General features: G+C 43.1%; 1 protein-coding gene across 4 annotated transcripts; it reads left to right on the plus strand.

The window, feature by feature from the left end:
* The first annotated feature begins 288 nt into the window (after positions 1–288).
* Positions 289–23,550, plus strand: LOC141050257 (uncharacterized). Of its 4 annotated transcripts, none has more exons than XM_073547135.1 (8): positions 289–438; positions 12,523–12,562; positions 13,514–13,614; positions 13,697–13,724; positions 14,033–14,190; positions 17,188–17,346; positions 18,591–18,731; positions 23,218–23,550. In XM_073547135.1, exons 2-8 carry the CDS (start codon positions 12,553–12,555, stop codon positions 23,509–23,511), a joined length of 891 nt encoding a protein of 296 aa, XP_073403236.1. In that variant the 5' UTR covers positions 289–438; positions 12,523–12,552; the 3' UTR covers positions 23,512–23,550. The 4 variants fall into 4 exon arrangements, with proteins under 4 accessions (XP_073403236.1, XP_073403239.1, XP_073403235.1 ...); XM_073547134.1 differs by lacking the exon at positions 289–438 and adding an exon at positions 1,938–2,697; XM_073547137.1 differs by lacking the exon at positions 289–438 and adding an exon at positions 3,271–3,355.
* Positions 23,551–23,780: the final 230 nt, after the last annotated feature.

Genomic DNA, 23,780 nt, shown 5'->3' on the forward strand with positions numbered 1-23,780 from the left:
AAAAACAGCAAAAAATGGAGAACGATAAAACCCCGGTGGTTTCTACCTTGGTGGAATGTCACTTTTCTACTGTAATTATTTCAGGCACACAGTAACATTGTGGATGTGAATATTCTTGCAGACATGTATGAACTAAATCTTCATGGTAAAGGAATTCATCCGATGCCCGGGGCATTTCTTACACAGACTCACAACACCTCATTACACTTGGCAGCTCGCTGGCTCTTTGAGGCGGAGAATCTCGCTCACCAATCCCATTCATTTCCTGATAGTTTCACCACTTTTTATGATATAAAACGTTGAAATCTCCATTATGACAAAGCTTTTCATGAAGATAGTAACTCATCAATCTCTGGAAATTTGGCCTCTACATGTCTTCCAGGAGTCTTTCACCCTGAAGAAGAGGAAGAACAGAACTGGATCTGACCTGGACCATTAGTGAGTTGATGTTTTCCGCTGAAACGAGCATCCTGAATGTTACCTAGTGTCACCGAGAGGGTTGGTTGGGACTTAGCTGGGTTTAGTGAAGACTATTCTAGTGTTTTGGGCCTTGTATGCTGATTCTTTTGAGATCTTATAGATACATTTGATCATAAATATGAACTGTAATCTCATAGTCCTCATCCTCATCATGGTCAATCAAGGAGTAAAGACTACGGCATCCATTCCATCTACTATGCATCCAATGAAGGAGAAGGAGAGACAGTTTTGACTTCTTGGTGACCCATTTTTTACTTTGTATCCTCCTGAGCAATAAGATACATCAACGATGACAACTTACATGGTAACGGTATACTGTAAGCAGATCCTGACAGCAAGCAACAGGAAATTCTATTTTCTGGTCCCTTCAGGCAATCGTATCCACTTCGACCACTGTTTGAGCATTTGGCAAGTGACTAGAGGGAGCTAAACTCTGCATTCATGCTCCTCTACAATGTGTCCGCTGGAGTTTCCCTCACTAGGTTGGATGAAGGTCAGAAGACCCACATAACTCGCACAGATGTAGATCCCATATCCTGTGTCTATACCATTACTGACATCTGGGATCTATGGTAATAGAAATCTGACAAAAGTATCACTGCAATCTATGGAAATAAAATCTGTATCGGGTATAATGACAGCAACATAGACCCAATACATGATGAAAGCCATGCCATATACAGGACTGATTCCATGCCTCCCATTATATTCATTGACAGATACAGACCCTACACCCTTATATTCAGTGACAGCCAAAGCTCTCCTCCCTACCTGATTTTTGATTGTGTGGGATGAGCGGGAAAAGCAAACTGTAGGTTACTGGTGAATAATTCCATATTATATCTTAATAGTGATCCTATTTTATTTTTATGCACAACAAAATTATGTGTCTACTAGATAGAGATGTATGAATTTGCATGCATTGAATTCCCCTTAATAATGACTGCATACATTTGTGTGTAGTGAGCTCCCCTAGTGGTGGCTGTATAAATCTGTATGTAGTGAGCTCCCTCTAGTGGTGGCTGTATAAATCTGTATGTAGTGAGCACCCCCTAGTGGTGGCTGTATAAATCTGTATGTAGTGAGCTCCCTCTAGTGGTGACTGTATAAATCTGTGTTGAGTGAGCTCCCTCTAGTGGTGGCTGTATAGATCTGTATGTAGTGACCTCCCTCTAGTGGTGACTGTATAAATCTGTATGTAGTGTGCTCCCCCTAGTGGTGGCTGTATAAATCTGTATGTAAAGAGCTTTCTCTAGTGGTGACTGTATAAATCTGTATGTAGTGAGCGCCCTCTAGTGGTGACTGTATAAATCTGTATGTAGTGAGCTCCCCCTAGTGGTGGCTGTATAAATCTGTATGTAATGAGCTCCAGCTAGTTGTGGTTGTCTAAACTGTATATAGTGAGCTCCTCTAGTGGTGGCTGCATATATCTTTATGTAGTGAGCTCCCCTAGTTGTGGCTGTATAATCTGTATATAGTGTGCTTACTCTAGTGGTGGCAGAATAAATACTGCTACTTTAGGGGTTTTTATGCCTGTTTGAAGCAGCTTTTCCAAAATGTGTGGAGCTGGCCATGATCTGGGGCAGCACGGTACATGATGTGGGGTAGCACATTGCTTGATCTGTTGCGGCATGATGAATGATCTGGGGCATAACGGTGCATGAACTGGCGAAGCATGATGCATGATCAGGGGTGGCACAGTGCATTATCTGGGATGTTACAAGCCATGATCTTGGGTGGCATTGGGTGCAGCAGAGCTTTACCAGCCCATCAAATTCAGGAAATGTACCTGCGCTTCATGCCCTAGAAATGATGCTTCAGTTTCTGACCTGAGGAGCATTTCTCTGGAGACATACACCACAGAGACGATGCATTTTTCGCATCATGCTCCGTTGAGCCCGGCCATTACTGGCGTGTGCACAGTAACTCGGCCCCATGGTGTCCTCACTACATTATCTCATGAAGGTTCTGCATCACTTGCATGTTAGTCCTCAGGTAGCTCCAGAGCTTCTCTTCTCTGCACCTTGTGTCCTAATGAGTCACCTGCACATAATCTCGGCTCCTTCCTCTCACTTCACCTTGTATCACACAGGAGGAGGCAGGTGGTCTTGTGTAGGCTCCTGAGCCCATCGCTGATGTCTGCTGTCATCCAGTCTTCACTTTGTTAGTGTTTTTGTGGCGAGGATCTGCTCTTCAGTGGTTCAGTCTGGAAATGAGGTAATGGTCTCCTTCCTCCCTTCTGGCTGAAGTTTTGTCTCTTTGTGGTGTTTCCATCAATGGAGTCTCCCTGTTCAAGATCATGTTGGGTCATACAGGCGGTAGGAGACTGGCCCCACTCTTCGTGTATTGTATCCCGGAATTGCACATTTTCTATCGTTTAGTAATTTTTTTTTTTATACCGCTGCAAACTTAATTCCTGGAATCTTTTGATGTTTTTTGTAAACTGCTGACTTTAATGGAAGAAATAGTGGTGGAAAATATGATGTAAAGTGTTCTGATATGCCTTGGGCCACCATCCCAAAAGCACTGAAAAAAATGACTCAAAAACTCTGGCAAAAAAACTCTACAAAAATGGACCACAAAAGAAAAAATGACTTCATGTTTACAAAACTCCAGATCAAAGGGGTCTCCTGAAATGTCTTCTGCTTGAAAGGTGGATGCGTTTAAAAAAGAAACATCTGCAATGTGAACACACCCTAAGGCTACGTTCCCGAAATCAGCATCAGGGTGCAGTCAGACGGCCTTATCACTTGGACGGTGAGCACATCGCAGTGCATGGACTGGCTGGCGACGCTCCTGACCCGAAGTGACTGCATATATTTCTCTGCAGCTGTCATGCTCGAGGAATGTGTCTGAGCACTGTGATGCCATCCTCGTGAGTGTTATACGGCCGTCTGACTGCGACCTTAAACATTGTAGATTTTCTCCACCTATTAATTACGTTCCTATGATTAGCTATTTGTGAGTTTGGTTACATTCTTTTACCTTACGTTTTTATTGGGTTTTTGATGCTGTTTGATTTGTTTGTTTTTTTTTTTTGTCTTTTTGTTATATCATACCTACTCCAAAAAGGTGAATAGACACAAGTATATTAGACAAAAATACATAATTTTATTAAATTAAATTGATATGAATAAAATCCAAATGAAAAACAATACAAGCACTTGAGGGGGATCGATAGGTCTATACAGGGAAATCACTGGAAGATGTACAGATGGGTGGGTATAATCACTTAACAGTATTTAAACTTCCACAGTATGGCCATGTGGCCAGAGTAAAAATAATCATAAAGTGCATGATAGCATTTACCACTTTAGGCCACATGCACACATCCAGTATTTGGTGAATTTTTTACCCCAGTATTTTTAAGCCAAAACCAGAAGTGGGTGATAAATGCAGAAGGGGTGCAAATGTTTCTATTATGCTTTTCCTCTGACCGTTCCACTCCTGGTTTTGGCTTATAAATACTGGGGTAAAAACCTTACCAAATACTCAATGTGTGCACATGGCCTTACATAGAGATTCACAATAAGGATAGAATAATGTGGGGAAGTTTATTTACCAATTGCAAGTAGAGATGGGCAGACCCCTGGATGTTTGGGTCGGGCAGGTTTGCAGAACAGTTACAAAAAGTTCCGGTACCAGAACAGTACCCGGACCCCATTCACTTGAATGGGGGCCCGGAATATCCAGTGTTGGTATGATTGACGCATGAGCCCGCAGCTGTGATCAGAAGTATAAAATTTACCTCCGGTCTTTAGTGTCGACTGATGAGACTACTGCTCCCATCAGCCGATGCCTACTGCCGCTAATTACAGTGAGAGCTGGAGCGGCTGATGGGAGTATTCATCAGCCAGTTCCTACGCTATAAATAATTAAAAAAAAATCACTTGGGTTCCCTGTATTTTTGACAACCAGCCAATCTAAAGCTGACATCTGGGGGCTTGTATTCTCAGGCTGGTAAGAGGCCATGGATATTGGCCCCCTCGGAGCCTAAAAATAGCAGCCCGCAGCCGCCCAGAAAAGGCGCATCTATTAGATGCACCAATTCTGGTGCTTTTCCCAGCTCTTCCCACTTGCCCTGTAGCAGTGGCAAGTGGGGTTCATATTTGTGGGGTTGATGTCACTTTTGTATTGTCAGGTGACATCAAGCCCACAGCTTAGTAATGGAGAGGTGTCTATAAGACACCTCTCCATTACTAATCCTATAGTTGTATTGTAAATAAAGACCCAGCCAGTATATAGTTATTTATTAGAAATTAAACAAAACACACTTTTACTTTTTTATTTAAAAGTAACAAACACAGTTATACTCACCTAACGCCTAATTCCACTGAATCCCTTGACCCCTGTAATAAAACAAAAATAAAAAAACAATATCCCTCACTTCTCCGTCATTCTATACCACACCATAATCCATGTCTGGGAGATGAACAGTTTTCAACCTGGATGGTGCCAAGATATGACATTCCGGCTGAGAACCATTGGTGAATAAGCTGCTGCGAGCGCGACATCAGTGACTAGAGGTGACTTCATCAAGGTTACCAGGTGTCACTGAGGCTGCATTCCCAGCTGAACCAATGAACTGCGATGACATCAGTGAGATCCCCACTAGCACCATGAGCAAAAGCCTCACGCTGCAGAAACGAGTTCACCGGGAAAATTCCACTGCAGTGAATTTGAGCTGCGTTGAACTCTCCTCTGCACCATCAGACTTTTTTTCAGGCCAGTTTCACACGTCCAGAAAATTCTGGTACCGGTAAACATGGTACAGGAGCTGTCCATGTGGATTCATGGTACCTCCCTGTGGCACACGTATGGCAACCGTGTGCTGCATCAGGACCACATGGATGGCCGCCGGGACGAAGCACTACTGTAAGCCACTGTTCCCCATTGGCTGGAGCTGAACGCCACTGTCATTCTTCTCTCCTGCTCTGCCGGCAACTGCGAGCAGGAGAGAAAGAATGAATGAAAACCCGATGTGGGGTCCCCCTCAGTTTGTGAACTAACTAGACGAAACTTACAGCTAGGGGCTGCATCCCTCAGCTGTTAGCTTCATCAAGGTTGGTTCTCAAGAATAGAGGGGTCCCCACGCTGTTTTTTAAATTATTTAAATAAATAATTAAAAAAATGGCGTGAGGCCCCCCTATTTTTGACAACCAACCTGACTAAAGCTGACAGCTGAGGGCTGATATTCTCAGGCTGGTAAGGGGCCATTGATCTTGGCCCCCACAGCCTAAAAACAGCAGCCCCCAGCTGCCCAGAAAAGGCACATCTATTAGATGCGCCTATTCTGGAGCTTTGCCCGGTTCTTTCCACTTGCCCTGTAGTGGTGGTGAGTGGGGTAATAAGGGGTTAATGTCACCTTTCTATTGTAAGGTGACATTAAGCCTGGATTAGCAATGGAGAGATGTCAATAAGACACCTATCCATTAATAATCCTAGAGTAATTAAAGGGTTAAATAAACACACACACACAATAAGAGCAAAGTGTTTTAATGAAAGAATACACTACACACAGTATTACACTGCTAATTCTATTGCGACGCCATCGATCTCCTGTTAAAAAGGTGAAAATAATAAAGCCACAATATACATTACCTGTCCGGTGCTCAGTCACGTCCTACGGCATAAATCTATCTCGGGGGTTAATCAGTTTACAGGCGGAATGCTGCTAACACAACCGCTCCCAACTGTAAACTACTGCAGAATGAATGGAAGCAGCCGGCGCATGCTCAATAACTAGCGGCATCAGTGAAGACAGTGTGAACTGTTCTCCGTGTGCAGCATGTGTTGCGGGCAGTGTGCCCCTGTTAAAAAAGACATGTCAGCGTATTTTGCACATGGACACAGCCCATGAAAACATGCTGAGGTGTGCATAGACTCATTCATTTGAATGGGTCTACAGTATGTGTGTCAGCGTCTCCGGTACGTGAGAAAACTGTCACTACTTGTACCAGAGCCACTGACGTGAGAAAGAGGCCTCACTGTGTGAGCGGTGATCTCACATGACATAGGACACCACGACAAACACCCTGGGGGCCAAACTTGAACTGTAAGGCCGGGGTCAGACTTGCGAGTGTAATGCAAGAAACTTGCACGAGTCTCTTGCATCAACACCCGGCACTCGGACCGGAGTGTGCAGCTGCATAGAAATTCATGCAGCCGCACACTCCGCTCCCGAGTGCCGGGTATTGATGTGAGAGACTCGCGTGAGTTTCTCACATTACACATGCAAGTGTGACTCCGGCCTATCCCAGACTTCCTGGTGAAGTCTGTGTTCGTTGTCCATGACCGAACAGTAGGTGTTAGGTACAGATGCCAAACTTTAGAGATGGGAGAACCTGAATAGTAATTTCAAGTACCCAGGGACTCCAATGTATATTTTGCCTGGTGGCTTTCTTAAGGGGTTGGCTTCTGAATTCCTCTTGTGCCACTGTTTTTTCACTGACTGTCTGCGAGGAGTAGCTTGAGAAACTGCCATTTGGTTTGTCTTATTTTTCTTTTGCACACAAGAAAAACAGATGAAACTGATGGCAAAAACCAAAGAGTATCTTTACAATATTTGATCCAAACAGCTGATTATTATCTTATTTAAACAACTGAAGGAAACCAGTCAGTTTTTTCAAGTGTGCAAAAAAAGGATCTGTGATGCTGGCTAAAGAGGAGTGGTAGGTTCATATGGTTGATCTCTCCATATCCGAGAAAAATGGTCTGATTATTCTGATCAGACTTTGATCAAAGCTGGATCAGTTTTTCTTGGACTTGGAGAGAAAAATAAATAAATTTCTCCACTTTCTCCATTCTGTCAGTCAGTGAATATTGGACCACAATCGCATGCCCTCAGAGTGCGTTCTGATTTTTCTCACAGACCCGTAGACCTACATTGCCAATTCATCCAACACTCGAATCAAAATCAGATATGTCTCCAATTTTGTTTCGTGGACCACTTGGTCTGATGAGTAAATGCGACGTGCACATTCCCATAGATTATCATAGGTATGAATGCTATCTGGGAAAACCACAGATATCATTCGTATGCTGGTCACACACTGGACCTTATCTTCACCCGTCTCTGTTCCCTCACTAATCTCACTAACTCACCCCTCCCCCTGTCTGACCACAACCTACTGACATTCTCTTCCCTCTCCTATCCGACTGCACAACCCCCACTCCACAAACTTGCTCAACCTCGCAGAAATCTCAAACACCTCAATCTACAATCACTCTCTGAGTCCCTTCTCCCTCTCACAGACATAGCTTCCCTTCATGACACAGATGCTGCTGCCACCTTTTATAACACCACAATAACAGCAGCACTTGATTCTGCCACCCCCCTCAAGCAGAACAAAACTCGTCCAATCAACAGGCAGCCCTGGCTGACCAGCCTGACCAAAGAACTGAGATGGGTTTCCAGGGCTGCTGAGCGGAGATGGAAGAGAACCCGTTCTACCAAGCACTTCAATGCATACAAGCAGTCCCTTGCCAGCTTCAAGTACATGCTCTCTGCCGCAAAACAAACTTACTTTGCATCCCTCATATCCTCACTGTCTCACAACCCTAAACAGCTCTTCAACACTTTCAATTCTCTACTCGGTCCCACAGCACCTCCTCCATCTCCTCTCTCTTCTGCTAAAGATTTTGTATCGATCTTCTGCTTAAAGAAGGAGGCAATCAGAGAAAGCTTTGGCCCGCAGCCCCCAATGGCCCTCTTAGCCGTTCAGCCCTGTTCTCCCAAAACCAGCTTCTCCACCATGACAGAAGATCAGCTCTCCACCCTCCTGTCAAGATCACACCTCACCACTTGTGCGCTTGACCCGCTCCCATCCCACCTCATCCCTAACTTTGCCGCAGTCTTCATCCCAACTCTAACACACCTCTTCAACCTTTCACTTATAAATGGTGTCTTTCCCTCATCCTTCAAACACGCCTCAATCACACCCATCCTCAAAAAGCCCTCCCTCGACCCATCCTTGGTGTCTAACTATCTCCCGATATCTCTTTTCCCTTACGCCTCAAAATTACTGGAACAGCATGTACATCTTGAACTGTCCTCCCACCTTTCCTCCTGTTCCCTCTTTGACCGGTTACAATCTGGCTTCTGACTGCATCACTCAACTGAAACTGCCCTAACTAAAGTCACTAATGACCTACTAACCGCCAAGAGCAAGCGACACTACTCTGTGCTCCTTTTCCTGGACCTGTCTTCTGCCTTCGACACCGTGGACCATTCCCTCCTGCTGCAGATTCTCTCATCTCTTGGCATCACAGACTTGGCCCTATCCTGGATCTCATCATACCTAACAGACCGAACATTCAGTGTCTCCCTCTCACATGCCACCTCCTCACCTCGCCCTCTGTCTGTCGGTGTTACTCAAGGCTCAGTCCTCGGACGCCTACTCTTCTCCATCTACACCTTCAGCCTGGGACAGCTCATAGAACCCCATGGCTTACAGTACCACCTCTACGCCAATGACACTCAGATCTACCTATCTGGACATGACCTCACCTCCTTACTGACCAAAATCCCACAATGTCTGTCTGCTATCTCAGCCTTCTTCTCTGCTCGCTTTCTCAAACTGAACATGGACAAAACAGAATTCATCATATTTCCCCCATCTCACTCTACCCATCCACCAGACCTATCCGTCAATGGCTGCTCTCTTTCCCCAGTCCCACACGCTCGGTGCCTTGGGGTGATCCTCAATGCTGCCCTCTCTTTCTAACCACATATCCAAGCCCTTGCCTCCTCCTGTCGCCTCAAACTCAAAAATATTTCCCAGATCCGCGCATTCCTCAACCATGAAACTACAAAAACACTAGTCCACTCCCTTATCATCTTCCGCCTTGACTACTGCAACCTCCTACTCTCTGGCCTCCCCTCCACCAATCTGGCACCACTACAGTCTATCCTACACTCTGCTGCCTGACTTATCCACCTGCTCCCCCGCTATTCCCCAGCCTCCCCCCAATGCGAGGCCCTTCACTGGCTTCCTATTGTCCAGAGGCTCTAGTTCAAAACCCTAACCATGACCTATAAAGCCATCCACAACCTGTCTCTTCCATACATCTGTAACATGGTCTCCCGGTACCTACCCGCTCACAACCTTCAAACCTCTCAAGATCTCCTTCTCTACTCCCCCCTCATCTCTTCTTCCCACAACCGCATACAAGACTTCTCCCGTGCTTCCCCCATACTCTGGAACTCTCTGCTGCAACACATCAGACTCTCACCATTAGCGAAAACCTTCAAGAAGAACCTGAAGACCCACCTGTTCCGACAAGCCTACAGCCTGCAATGATCCTCAGTCTACTGAACCACCGCACGACCTGCTCTACCCTCTCCTACTGTATCCTCACACATCCCTGTAGACTGTGAGCCCTCGCAGGCAGGGTCCTCTCTCCTTCTGTACTTGTGTGTCCCTTGTCTTACACATGTTTATTGAACTTGTCTATATTTCCCCTTTTCACACATAAAGCGCCATGGAATAAATGGCGCTATATAAATGTATAGTAATAATACAGTGGCATGCAAACGTTTAGGCACCCCTGGTCAAAATTACTGTTATTGTGAACAGTTAAGAAAGTTGAAAATAAAATGATCTCTAAAAGGCCTAAAGTTAAAGATGACACATTTGTTTTGTATTTTAGGCTAAAGAGTAATACACATTGCAATTTTTTCTCATTTTAAAAATTACAAAAAGAAAAATGGTCCGATGCTAAAGTTTGGGCACCATTGGAGATTTGTGTGCTCAGATAACTTTGACCAAGGTTTCAGACCTTAATTAGCCTGTAAGGGTTATGGCTTGTTCACCCTCAATGTTAGGAAAGGCCAGCTGATGCAGATTCCACAGGTTTAGAAACACATAGCCTCCTCTAACCTTGTGCGAAAAAACAGCCACCATGGGTTCTTTTAAGCAGCTGCCTAGCACTCTGAAAATGAAAATGGTGGAGGCCCACAAAGCAGGAGAAGGCTATAAGAAGATAGGAAAGCGTTTTCAAGTTGTCCTTTCCTCAGTTCAATAAGTAATTCAGAAATAGCAGTTTACAGGAACAGTGGAGGTCAAGATAAGGTCTGGAAGGCCAAGCAAAATTTCAGAGAGGGCTGCTTGTAGGATTGCTAGAAAGGCATATCAGAACCCCCACTTGACTGCAAAAGACCTTCAGAAATATTTAGCAGATTCTGGAGTTGTGGTAATTGTTCTACTGTTCAGAGACACCTTATCAAATATGGCCTTCATGGAAGAGTCATCAGAAGAAAACCTCTCCTGCACCCTCAACATAAAATTTAGCATCATAGGTATGCAAAAGAACATCTAAACAAGCCCAATGCATTTTAGAAACAAGTCCTGTGAATCGTTGAAGTTAAAATAAAACTCTTTGGTTGCAATGATAAAAGGTATGTGCAGAGAAAAAATTGCATAGAATTTCAGGAAAAGAACATCTCTCCAACCATTAAGCATGGGGATGGATCAATCATGCTTTGGAGTTGTGTTGCAGACAATGGCACAGGGAACATTTCACAGGTAGAGGGAAGAATGGAGTCAATGAAATTTCAACAAATTCTTGATGCAAGCATAACACTATGTGTAAAAAAGCTGAATTTGAAAACAGGATGGCTTCTACAAATGGATAATGATCACACACATCAAAATCCACAATAGACTACCTCAAAAGGCGATAGCTAGAGGTTTTTCAATGGCCTTCACAGTTCCCCGATTCGATCATCATTGAAAATCTGTGGCTAGCCCTCAAAATAGCAGTGCATGCAAGACGACCCAGGAATCTCACAGAAATGGAATAATTTTCCAAGGAAGAATGGATGAAAATCCATCAAACAAGAATTGAAAGACTCTTGGCTGGCTACTAAAAGTGTTTACAAGCTGTGATATTTTAAAAGGTAGTGCTACTAAGTACTAACTATGCATGGTGCCCAAACTTTTGCATTGGCCTATTTTCCTTATTGTAATTTTTAAAATGTAAAAAATGACAATATATAATTTTTTTTTGCCTAAAATACAGAGAAAATGTGTCATCTTTAACTTTAGCCCTTTTAGAGATCATTCCATCTTCAACTTGCTTAACTGGTCACAATAACAGTATTTTGACCAGGGGTGCCCAAACTTTTTAATGCCACTGTAATTATAATAAGTATGCTTTATGGTCAGGAGACCGTCATGGTTCAAAAATAATGATCTGTACACAGACTGTGAAAGTCAGACAACTGAAGCCAGAGTAGTCACTCTGACATAGAGGCTGGTGAATCTGAATGACAATAAGAATGAAGCCATGGACTGTGCAGTCACTGATTATGAAGAAAAGACATGCAGTCACAACGACTCGAACATATAAGAGCACGCCGAAGATACTCTATTATCACTCGAGCATGCTCGGATAACACCTTATCTGAGCTCGCTCACTCATCACTACAAGCCATCTTTACGTCCTTAACCATTTCATCCCTGTTGGTACAAATTAGGTCCAAAATTTCAGATCCTCGTGTTCTCTCTTCTACTTTTTGAAAGATAAAGTTGTCGGCGAGATAAGATAAGAACTTTTTGGACCCATTTCTTTTGCCTGAGGGAAATTCCCAACAAATATCTGTTAAAATTTCCCATGATCACTATGTCGTACTTTTTTGAGAACAGAGACATCTGATTTAAAAAGAGTTCTTCCATATCTTCAGTCAGTCCAGGTGGCCTATAGTAAACACCTGCAATAGTGTCCTTTCTGTTTTCCTATCCATGTATTCTTAGATGATTCAGGCAGGAGCCATCATCTCTCTCGGATCACTTTTAGGTCTCAGTCTAAGTATATGCATCTGTTTGAGGGTCTCCAACCAGTGTGAAGGCAACTACCAAGCGCTGTGACTTCATAGACCCAAACCATTAAGCATGCAACCTCTAAGCATCTGTGCCTCTCAGTGAGAAACATTAGTAAAGTTCTGGATAACTCTTTTTCGATTCTTCCAGCCCTCTGATAAATCTTTTGGGGCTGTGCTGGTCCTCTATTATCTCTCTAAAGTATGAATTTATTTTACAGGTAGAAAGTGCTCAACGCTGACAAGTGGCCATGACGTCCAGTAAGTAGACTTCATAATGGCTTTTCTTAAAGGGGTTGTTCAGCCCAAATTGATTAGTCTGCAGTCACTCTGTGTGACCGCAGACTTATGAATCCCCCCAGTGCATGCACTGTGCGCTGCACGGATTCACTGGCTTCTGACCTGGGACCTGAGGGTATGTATGAGTTATACGTACTACTGGTCAGTGGGAGCGGCCTCTCTCTCCATACACTTGTATTGCGCCAAGGCCGCACCCTGACTATTGATGCGGCTGCCCAGTGGGCATGTCCAACTAGATAGTGCATTTCGCAACACTTGTATGGAGCAAGGCCTCACCCACTGGCCGGGAGTATGTATAACTCATACATACCCTCTGATCCCGGGTCGGAAACCGGCGAATACCCATAGCTCACAGTGCTGGGGGGATTCATAAGTCTACAGTCACACAGAGTGACAGCAGACTTATTGATTTGGATCAAACAACCCCTTTAAAGAAAAAGACAATTGCAATAAGTCTGTAATGTGTGATTATCTGAAGTGTACATTAAGTTTGTGAATAAGAACTTCAAAGGTTCAACTAGAACAAAAGCCAAAAATATGTAATCTGTGAACTGTGATTAACCATCGAGCTGTGAGAATTTACTTGGTTCCTAGATGCAGCCACAAGAGTTTTGACTTCCTACAGATTAATGTTAGGCAGTTCTTACACCAGAAACCCTTTTTATTATCAGATAAAGACTAATTGTGGCTTTAAATTGGGTGTCTGCAGTGTTTTCACTCTGCCCACTTTTGTAGCTGATGACCCTACCTTCACAAAGGTCAGCTGTTTTTAATGTTCACATCAAGACGAAGATATCTAGGTGGCATGTGATTTTTTTTTTTTTTTTTTTTTCCTGTTAATTATTTAGTCGAGGAAATATATAATTTTGTTGTGGACAATCCAACAATCCACAAACGTTTTACATTTTACAGATCCGAATTCTCCTCTCATCCAAACCCAACCTCTAGGACCGTGGAAATCTCGCACTCCATCCACAGACTCTGTTCTTTATGGACTGGGAGACCTTACAAAGGTTAGAAATGTTTGCACTATTAAGTTCACAAATGTTATCGGTAAATTCTCCAGACAAACATTTTATCATTTATTTATTACAGGTAGAAGAGATTATATTTAAAGACAAAGGTAAAATAATAGTAGAGCGTTGTCCTTAATGATAAGTCCTTCAACAGCTGGTGGCCACTCATTCTTGTCTGGTCTTCTGATAATCACTCGAATGATCAGAAGCTTTTATATTGTAGCAAGTGTTTCAATGCTAGGTTTGAAAAGTTACTGAAAATAAATTCTGAGACCAGGACATCTGAGGTGAACATTGGGCTAATACAATAAGAAATGGGCTATCAAAAATCCCTTTACCTCATTGGCCTGTTGCATTCATAGTTTCTTTGTGCTACATATGGATTGTCACCGAATATATTTTGACCATGATTTAGTCTTCCAGACCCGTGATGGAGAAACCCTTTATTCAGTGCACTCCGAGAAAGAACAGCTGGGACCAACCCTAAACCTATATCTTAAGGACTCTTCTGAGAAGGACGTGGCTCGGCTTCATTTGCTTTCATGTAATGAATGTGATGAGCATGAGACGTACGTGAGTATTGTGAAGTCTTCAGACATTTTCAAAAATTCAATGCTAACCCTTTTTGCTCCATGTTAGTTTATTCTAAAATTTAACATTTGATTCTGGCATCAAAATATCACCGCAACAACTTGTTACTCCTTCCTTTTCCATAATTCTGTACCATGGAGAGAAGCCATAGGAAGTGCAGTTGTGGCAATTACTCATAGTCCCTGGTATCTCAAGGGCTCCAAAGGCCTCTTTCTACTTAAAAAGTCACTAGTATTATAAATGGCAGATGGTTGGTGGAGAGCATCTAGGATTCTGAATTATGCCTTTGTAACCATCTAAAGCCTTCTACAACCTCTTCCACTAGACTAGATTTGTTGCAGTCAGTTTCGAGACTTAAGATTCTCCATGAATGGGGACATTCACCTGTGACGATTCAGTTGGGTCTGGTGACCTTGTTTCATTCTAGCAGCCTTGACATTCTCCATACACTTCAATAAGTGAATGTCAGCGATAGCAGCTGATTGTCCCGGTGAAGGCCACTGTGCCTCACCTGTTAGTATGTGGACAATACACTGCACATTCACTAACAAAATAGTATAAAATGTGTTTTTAAAAAAAGTCAAATTAACCAAAAAAATGGCACCTGGAAAAAAAAGCATAAAGAAACCTACATGAAAAAACAAACAAGCACAAACCAGTAGTATGGGTAAATAATACTGATATTGCCATATTCATGCTGACTTGCCAAAAAATATTACTATTTCATTTATATCCCATAATCGATTCAGTAAAAATAAAAAAAAAAATCATGAAATTACTGGTTTCTTTTTCAAAGTCATATCACAAAAAACATTTGTTGTTGCTGGGAAATGAGTGGCAGGTTATACATGCCATAATTGTGCCGTTAACTCGTATTATACTGCCATACACTACTTCTAAAAAATACCATAGTTGATGACATCAAGTTTCTTCAGTTATGAGCTGAGACTTGGATTGGCCCTCAAGGGAACAGGTGAGTCCCCCAGTGGGCTGCTGTGCTGGAGTAAGACACTGACGCCTCAACATGAGCAGTACTTGGCCTAACGCATTGGATTCTCTAAATAGACACAATCAGCATCACATCATTCATCCAACAAACTACCTTGTTTATTAATATAAGGAAACAGAGACAAATTGGGTAATGAAGGTAATATGTTATTTAGATGTACAGTACACACATAAGCAAAAGGGTAACAAAGTTTTAAACTGTTGTCTTTCCATATCTCCCCTTCCTCTTCTGCTTTGAACTTGAGAAAGGTTGAGAAAGGTTCGAATTGAGGAGCAGCCATGAAGAAGATTTCCCAAGAAAAGCGAAACCGCATCATCCAGCTCATTAACAGCCATCTCCTGGCCTAGAAAATTGGGCAAACTTCCTCATCCGAGTGCCATGACAATTGGAAGAACACGAAATGAAGTCCATCCATTCAAAAGCCAAGAGATGGACGTTCAGGCAAAATATCGGAGTCAACAAGTCAGTTCATCACAAGGTATAACAGTTCTGGCGCAACTAAGGCTAGTTTCACACAAGCCGCGCCCCCTCTGGTCATATCCTCCTCTAATCGCATGACGCTGCATGCGATCAGCATACCCTATATTTAGTGTTGGATACGCAGGTCGTGCACTGGAATGATTTTGCTGGCGATTGCGCCCTTTTAGTGCTGCGCCGAGCACACAAAAATGCAGCACAGTGCGTTTTGCGCTCGTCGGCGCAGCGCCAAAAGGGCGCATTCGCCATCAAAAGTGTACCAGCGCACGACCAGCATACCCAACGCTAAATATAGGTTGTGCAGATCGCATGCAGCGTCATGCGATCAGAGGAGATGACCGGAGGGGGCGCGGCCGTGCGCTGCGCCCGGTAACGCTAGTGTGAAACTAGCCTAACACGGCAGTAGAGGTGGATCATATGCTTCGTAATAATGTCCATGCAAGCACCGTGCAACACGCGTTATACAAGATTGGAATAGTGGCTGGAAGAAAGATGAAAAAACCTCGCCTTCAATAACATCATAAGAACAGTCGACTTGAATTTGCAAAAAAGTATGAAAAAGAGACACTAGAAGAATGGAAACGAGTGATTTGGAGCGCTGAGATGAAAGTCAGTGGACTAAGCTGTGATGGGTGCAAATGAGTCTGGAAGAAGCAAGAGGAAAAAGGGGCTAATGGATTAAGAAATCGCATGCATGGTCAAGTTTGGTGGAGGAAGCCTGATGCTATGGTGTTTTTAGGGGTTAGATGCTTGAGCAGGTTCGATGGTGGTCTCAATTCTGAGCTATATGTGAGTATGCTACAAGATGACTTTCTTCGTACACTCGAGTACTATGGGTATGAAAAGGATGACCGTGTTCCAACAGGACAATGACCGAAAGCATACGTCAAGATTGGTGAAGAAATGGTTTAATGACCATGAAGTAAAAGTGCTGGATGGGCCCCAACAGTCCCCAGACCTCAACCCAATTGAACAGTTGAAGGTACAGTTCAAGACACAGCTTTATACACACAAGTGAGTTGACCAGTATTCATCAAGTTTGGAAGTGTGTAGAAGAGCCCTGGGATCAGATTTCATTCGAGAAATGCTTGAATCTGATCATGCCCAGAAGGATTCAGACAGTGATAAAGCCAAAGGTGGATTTACAAAATACTAACAAAATAAAGAAAATTAAAATTTAGATTTTTAGGAGCAAAACAATAACAATGCAGTGACATGACAAGAATCTGCATGACTAATCATATGCTAAATAATTGCAAATCAAATTTGTGCATGAGATATTCAAGATGAGGGTAGTCTCAAGTTTAAAGCTATAGGAGATGGTGTGATATGGAGCCTGAAAGTCAAAAGTTGGAAGCAATGTTACACTTTTGTTCATTGGCGTAGCTGAATAGTGGGCACACAGAGTAAATATTACTGAAGGGCCTTTAGCACCCCAGTCTGACAACGTACGAGCCATCTACCCAGACTCATGCTCTATTTCCTCTCTTTAGTTGCAGATTGTTGCCCTTTCCAATCATCCTGTGGGCCATGTAAAAATTGATTCTATATCTGGAAACCTGAATATTAGAATTCAGACATCCGAGGACACGTCTACATATATTGCTAGCCTTCCAATGTTTCTACACACGCAGAAGAGCACTTCAGTAGAGGTGAGTGAACTCGTCAATGTATGAACATTGATGGGATAAAGATACATTGGTTGGACGCGGAGATGGAGTGATTTTTATCTCCAAACAAGAAAAATTATAGCCAGCTCACCCAGTTAGACGTCCTTAGTGGTTCTGCTCACTGCCAGGAAGCCGCACGGAGTTGTAATGGAGAGGCACACCCATGTTGCAATAGAAACAAAAACCAGCAAATAATTCCAGCGGATGCTTCCTACTTGGCCATAAAATCCATTTTATTTATATCTTTTAAAATAGTTCCATGTGGCAGAAACCCAAATATATACAGGGGGTCAGAAGAAAAAAGGGCACACTGCTGCTTTATGCGTGCAGACTACGCGTTTCGACCTTACTAGGTCTTCTTCTAGGTCTATCTCACCCACAGGCAAAGGTTTAACTGCAGTGTGTCCGAGGGCTGGCGCTATCCCAGAGGATTTATCCTTGTGCTTCCAATTCATCTCTCTCCTCGCTACTCCTCCGCTTCTCCCCTCTGCAAATCTCTTCACTGGCTCCTATTCCCCCAGCATATCCAGTTCAAATTACTAATACTGACCTACAAGGCCATCTACAAACACAATCTGTCTCCTCCATACATCTCTGAACTAATCTCCCGATACCTTCCCTCACTTAATCTCCGGTCCTCCAAAGACCTCCTTCTCTCCTCCACACTTATTCGCTCCTCACCCAACCGCCTCCAAAACTTCTCCCAAATGTGCCCCATCCTCTGGAATTCCTTGCCCCAACACGTTAGACTATCAACCACACTCGGATCCTTCAGGCGGAACCTGAAAACCCACCTCTTCAGGAAAGCCTACAGCCTGCAATGATCCCCGCTGCCCCCTCACCACTACTTGAGCCACCGCCTCACCATTACTGGAGCTGCTGCAACCCCCCCGACCTACTGTCTCCTTCCCCACCATCCTGTAGAATGTACAGTAAGCCCGCGAGGGCAGGGTCATCTCCCCTCTATATCAGTCTGCCATTGTTAGTTTGTTTACTGTAAGTGATATCTGTAATTTGTATCTAACCCCTTCTCATGTACAGCACCATGGAACCAATGGTGCTTTAGAATTAAATAATAATAAAAATGAAACATTGTTTTATCTTTATCCTTCATCCCTTCTTTCTTCTACCCTTTCAATAGCAGATATCTTCCAGCATCACTAAAGCTGAAAATTCTATCTACATCACATCATTCTAAGAACAATTTTCTTCTTCTCATCCCCAAGATACTAAACATGAACGGGTCTCATCAAGTAGCCAAAATAACAAGAGAGAGAGAAGGGAATTCGGCGCAGGTAGTCTTCCAGTTCACTGAAGACATGAATTCCTGTACAAAAACTGTAATCCTCGGGGCTTTCCTTTACTTGGTGAGTGTCTACATCATTGAGCTACAATACAGAGTAAGAAAAGAGCAAAAGGTATAAAATATTATTCAACGTGATTTATGGACCTTTTCTCTTATGAGCTGTTCAGTTGACCACCTGCCCAGGACCTTTCTCACGTGCAAATATGACCAAACACTCAATGGGATTTAGTAATCATGATTTAATCCCTGTTACACCCATGTAATTATGCTTTTCACAAAAAAAAAATTATAGATTGTAGTTACTCTAAAATGCTGTTGATCGAATTGGGTCCTAGTTAGTGTTGAGCATTCCGATACCGCAAGTATCGGGTATCGGCCGATACTTGCTGTATCGGAATTCCGATACCGACTTCCGATATTTTTTCAATATCGGAATTCGGCATCGGAATCGGAAGTTCAGTTGATTGACGGCCTGACGTCATCATGATGCGCGGTGTGTGCGCATCATGATGCGCCGTCATTTCGGGCCTTCCGGGGGTCTCTGCCGGCCTGCCGGGGGGCTGTGCCGGCCTGCCGGGGGGCTGTGCCGGCCTGCCGGGGGGCTGTGTGGACTGCCCGGGGTCTGTACCGGCCTGCCGGGGGGCTGTGCCGGCCTGCCGGTGGTCTGTGCACCCTGTGGGGGTCTGTACCGGCCTGCCGGGGGGCTGTGCCGGCCTGCCGGGGGGCTGTGCTGATGTCCGGGGGTCTGTGCAAGCATCGTCCGATGGGACTACAAGTCCCATCGGGCGATGCCTGCTACCATGACAGTGATTGACACATTAGCCAATGATGGGACAGTAGTAGTCCCATCATCCGGCTAATGTGTTAAATGTTAAAAAAAAAAAAAAAAAAAAAAAATACTACATGCATGCTACATACATACTACATGCATGCTACATATATACTACATACATACTACATACATGCTACATACATACTGCATGCTACATACATACTACATACATACTACATACATACTACATACATACTACATACATACTACATACATACTACATATATACTACATACATGCTACATACATACTGCATGCTACATACATACTACATACATACATACTACATACATACATACTACATACATGCTACATACTGCATGCTACATACATACTACATGCATGCTACATACATACTACATATATACTACATACATACTACATACATGCTACATACATACTGCATGCTACATACATACTACATACATACTACATGCATACTACATATATACTACATACATACTACATACATGCTGCATGCTACATATATACTACATGCTACATACATACTACATGCATGCTACATACATACTACATATATACTACATGCATGCTACATACATACTACATACTACATATATACTACATACATACTACATATATACTACATACATACTGCATGCTACATACATACTACATACATACTACATACATACTACATGCATGCTACATGCATGCTACATACATACTACATGCATGCTACATACATACCACATACATACTACATGCTACATACATACCACATATATACTACATACATACAATACATTCATACAATACATACATAGACATACAGTACATATAACATAGAGTAACATACTTACCAATACTTGTCACATTGTTCCCCGAAGCCATTGTCTATTCCGGGATAAATATTAACATAACAAACCACAAAAATACTCACCCACGATCCGAAGCAGTCCACGAGTGTGTCCCACGACGATCTTGGGTAGAGAACTGCAGCATCAGATGATGCTGCCGTTCTCTACGGGCTGTAGGAATCCAATGACGGAAGGTAGGTATCCTTCCGCACTGTATTCCTCCGCCACTTAAAAAAAAAAAAGTCCCTAGTCTCACTTTATGCCATTGCTGTGTGGGAATTTCCCACACAGCAATGGCATAAAGTGAGACTAGGGACTTTTTTTTTTTTAAGTGGCGGAGGAATACAGTGCGGAAGGATACCTACCTTCCGTCATTGGATTCCTGCAGCCCGTAGAGAACGGCAGCATCATCTGATGCTGCAGTTCTCTACCCAAGATCGTCGTGGGACACACTCGTGGACTGCTTCGGATCGTGGGTGAGTATTTTTGTGGTTTGTTATGTTAATATTTATCCCGGAATAGACAATGGCTTCGGGGAACAATGTGACAAGTATTGGTTAGTATGTTACTCTATGTTATATGTACTGTATGTCTATGTATGTATTGTATGAATGTATTGTATGTATGTAGTATATATGTGGTATGTATGTAGCATGTAGTATGTATGTGGTATGTATGTAGCATGCATGTAGTATGTATGTAGCATGCATGTAGTATGTATGTAGTATGTATGTAGTATATATGTAGTATGAATGTAGTATATATGTAGTATGTATGTAGCATGTAGTATGTAGCATGCATGTAGTATATATGTAGTATGTATGTAGTATGTATGTAGCATGCATGTAGTATATATGTAGTATGTAGCATGTAGTATGTATGTAGCATGCATGTAGTATGTAGCATGTAGTATGTATGTAGCATGCATGTAGTATATATGTAGCATGCATGTAGTATATATGTAGTATGTATGTAGTATGTATGTAGCATGCATGTAGTATGTATGTAGCATGTAGTATGTAGCATGCATGTAGTATATATGTAGTATGTAGCATGTAGTATGTATGTAGCATGCATGTAGTATATATGTGTTATGTATGTAGCATGTAGCATGCATGTAGTATGTATGTAGTATATATGTGGTATGTATGTAGCATGCAGTATGTATGTAGCATGCATGTAGTATATATGTAGTATGTATGTTGCATGTAGTATTTATGTAGTATGAATGTAGCATGTATGTAGTATGTAGTATGAATGTAGCATGTATGTAGTATGCATGTTGTATGTATGTAGCATGTAATTTTTTTTTTTTTTTTTTTTTTTTTTTTACATTTAACACATTAGCCGGATGATGGGACTACTACTGTCCCATCATTGGCTAATGTGTCAATCACTGTCATGGTAGCAGGCATCGCCCGATGGGACTTGTAGTCCCATCGGACGATGCCTGCACAGACCCCCGGAGCCTGCACAGCCCCCCGGCAGGCCGGCACAGCCCCCCGGCAGGCCGGCACAGCCCCCCGGAGCCTGCACAGACCACCGGCAGGCCGGCACAGACCACCGGAGCCTGCACAGACCCCCTGGCAGGCCGGCACAGCCCCCCGAAAGGCCCGTACAGACCCCAGAGAGGCTGTACAAGGGCAGGAAAGGGTTTTTCTTATTCCGATACCGGAAGTCCCATAGACTTGAATGGGACTTCCGGTATCGGAATCGGCGATACCGATACTTTTTTTAAAGATCGGCCGATACCATCCGATACGATACTTTGAAGTATCGGACGGTATCGCTCAACTCTAGTCCTAGTACATAAGAATTGGTCAAATCACAGATATTTTCCCTAAAAGCTTGATTCAAATGTATTCTCCACAAAATTAACATTCCTTATTATGTTCTGGGTTTTATCCAAACCTCAGAATATAATAAACTTAAGAAGTCAAAAACAAATAATACCTCCCTGCTCACCTTTCCTGCTGCTCACTGCCTGCCATTTGATTTTCACGACCTCCATCTGTGACCAAGCCTCAGATGTTCTAACACATTACAGGGTTGATATGTCATGATGTCTCAATGTATGGTGTCCTCCAAGGATTGGTTGCGTCAGAGATCTTGTTCTAAATAGGTGACAGTGAAGATGATGGAGGTGAGCAGTGAGGGGACACTAGATGATGGAGGTGAGCAGTGAGGGGACACTAGATGATGGAGGTGAGCAGTGAGGGGACACTAGATGATGGAGGTGAGCAGTGAGGGGACACTAGATGATGGAGGTGAGCAGTGAGGGGACACTAGATGATGGAGGTGAGCAGTGAGGTGACACTGTAGATGATGGTGAGCAGTGAGGACACTGGATGATGGGGTGAGCAGTGAGGGGACACTGTAGATGTTGGTGAGCAGTGAGGGGACACTGTAGATGGAGGTGAGCAGTGAGGTGACACTGTAGATGTTCATGGTGACACTGTAGATGTAGGTGAGCAGTGAGGTGACACTGGATGATGGAGGCGAGTAGTGAGGTGACACTGTGTATGATGGAGGCAAGCTGTGAGCTGATAATGTAGATTTGAGTATAGTTAAATTCTACTCAAATTTGGTGATCCAAGGTCCTCTTATAGCACAAATTACAGACAGAGGAGCACAAGTTATGCATTGGCAAGGCAGGCTTGATAGAAATCATTGCTGTAAGATCACTTAGAAGCTGAGTGCTTCTGACTCCGGCAGCTCTTGGGTAAAAATAAATTAATTTTTTCCCTCTAGCTGCCCCTTACAGTGAGGGCAGCATTGTGATGCTATTCATTTGCAGATTAACCCTCTGTCAGCAGGTAAGTAGTGTTTTCTGAGGTGACCCATTCCCTGTGACTTAGTACTAATTATATGGTTTCTTTCTACCTGTATTTTAGAGCTTTCACCTACATGAGATTTCAAGATTGGAAAATTCCTCTCCAACTTTTAAAGATGTATGGATCATTGATAGCATGGACTGGGAGGATCGATCTGGTTTTAGCAGCCAACCTTGTGAGAAATGGAGGGATGTAGATGTGGACATGTCCAGTGACAGAAGTGGCTGCTGCGATAGTTGTGGCGCTGAATGCTGCGATTGTCTGTGCTTTATTGGGGAAGTTTTTCTCCATTGTGCTGAATGCTGTAATTGCTGTGTAGGTTGTCTTCTGCTCGTGCTGTGTTGTATTGACTGATTGTATTTATTTAAAAAAAATGTACATTTTGATTATTAAGCTGTTGTTTTCTTTGCTCAACTCAATGCCTCATGGACAATCATTCAGCTATTTTCCATGACATCGGGACCACAAGTTTAAGCTTGAAAGTTGACATAAGTCCGTTGTGATAACCCTATAACCTAACATATTGATCCAGAGGAAGGCGATTCCCATAGGGAACATGCGAATATCTCCATTTTAGGAGAAAATTAACTTCCGAAAGTACAGCAATCAGAATAGTGCCATGG

This window comes from Dendrobates tinctorius, unplaced genomic scaffold, assembly GCF_039654945.1.
Source record: "Dendrobates tinctorius isolate UK_male_01 unplaced genomic scaffold, ASM3965494v1 ptg000151l, whole genome shotgun sequence".
NCBI classification, from domain to species: domain Eukaryota; kingdom Metazoa; phylum Chordata; class Amphibia; order Anura; family Dendrobatidae; genus Dendrobates; species Dendrobates tinctorius.

What these genes read in the sequence shown, in the direction of transcription:
- LOC141050257 (XM_073547135.1), top strand. An exon ending in GATTATATTTAAAGACAAAG is followed by an intron (nt 13,725 to 14,032) that starts GTAAAATAATAG and finishes ACCATGATTTAG; the next exon opens with TCTTCCAGACCCGTGATGGA. An exon ending in AGAAGAGCACTTCAGTAGAG is followed by an intron (nt 17,347 to 18,590) that starts GTGAGTGAACTC and finishes CTCATCCCCAAG; the next exon opens with ATACTAAACATGAACGGGTC.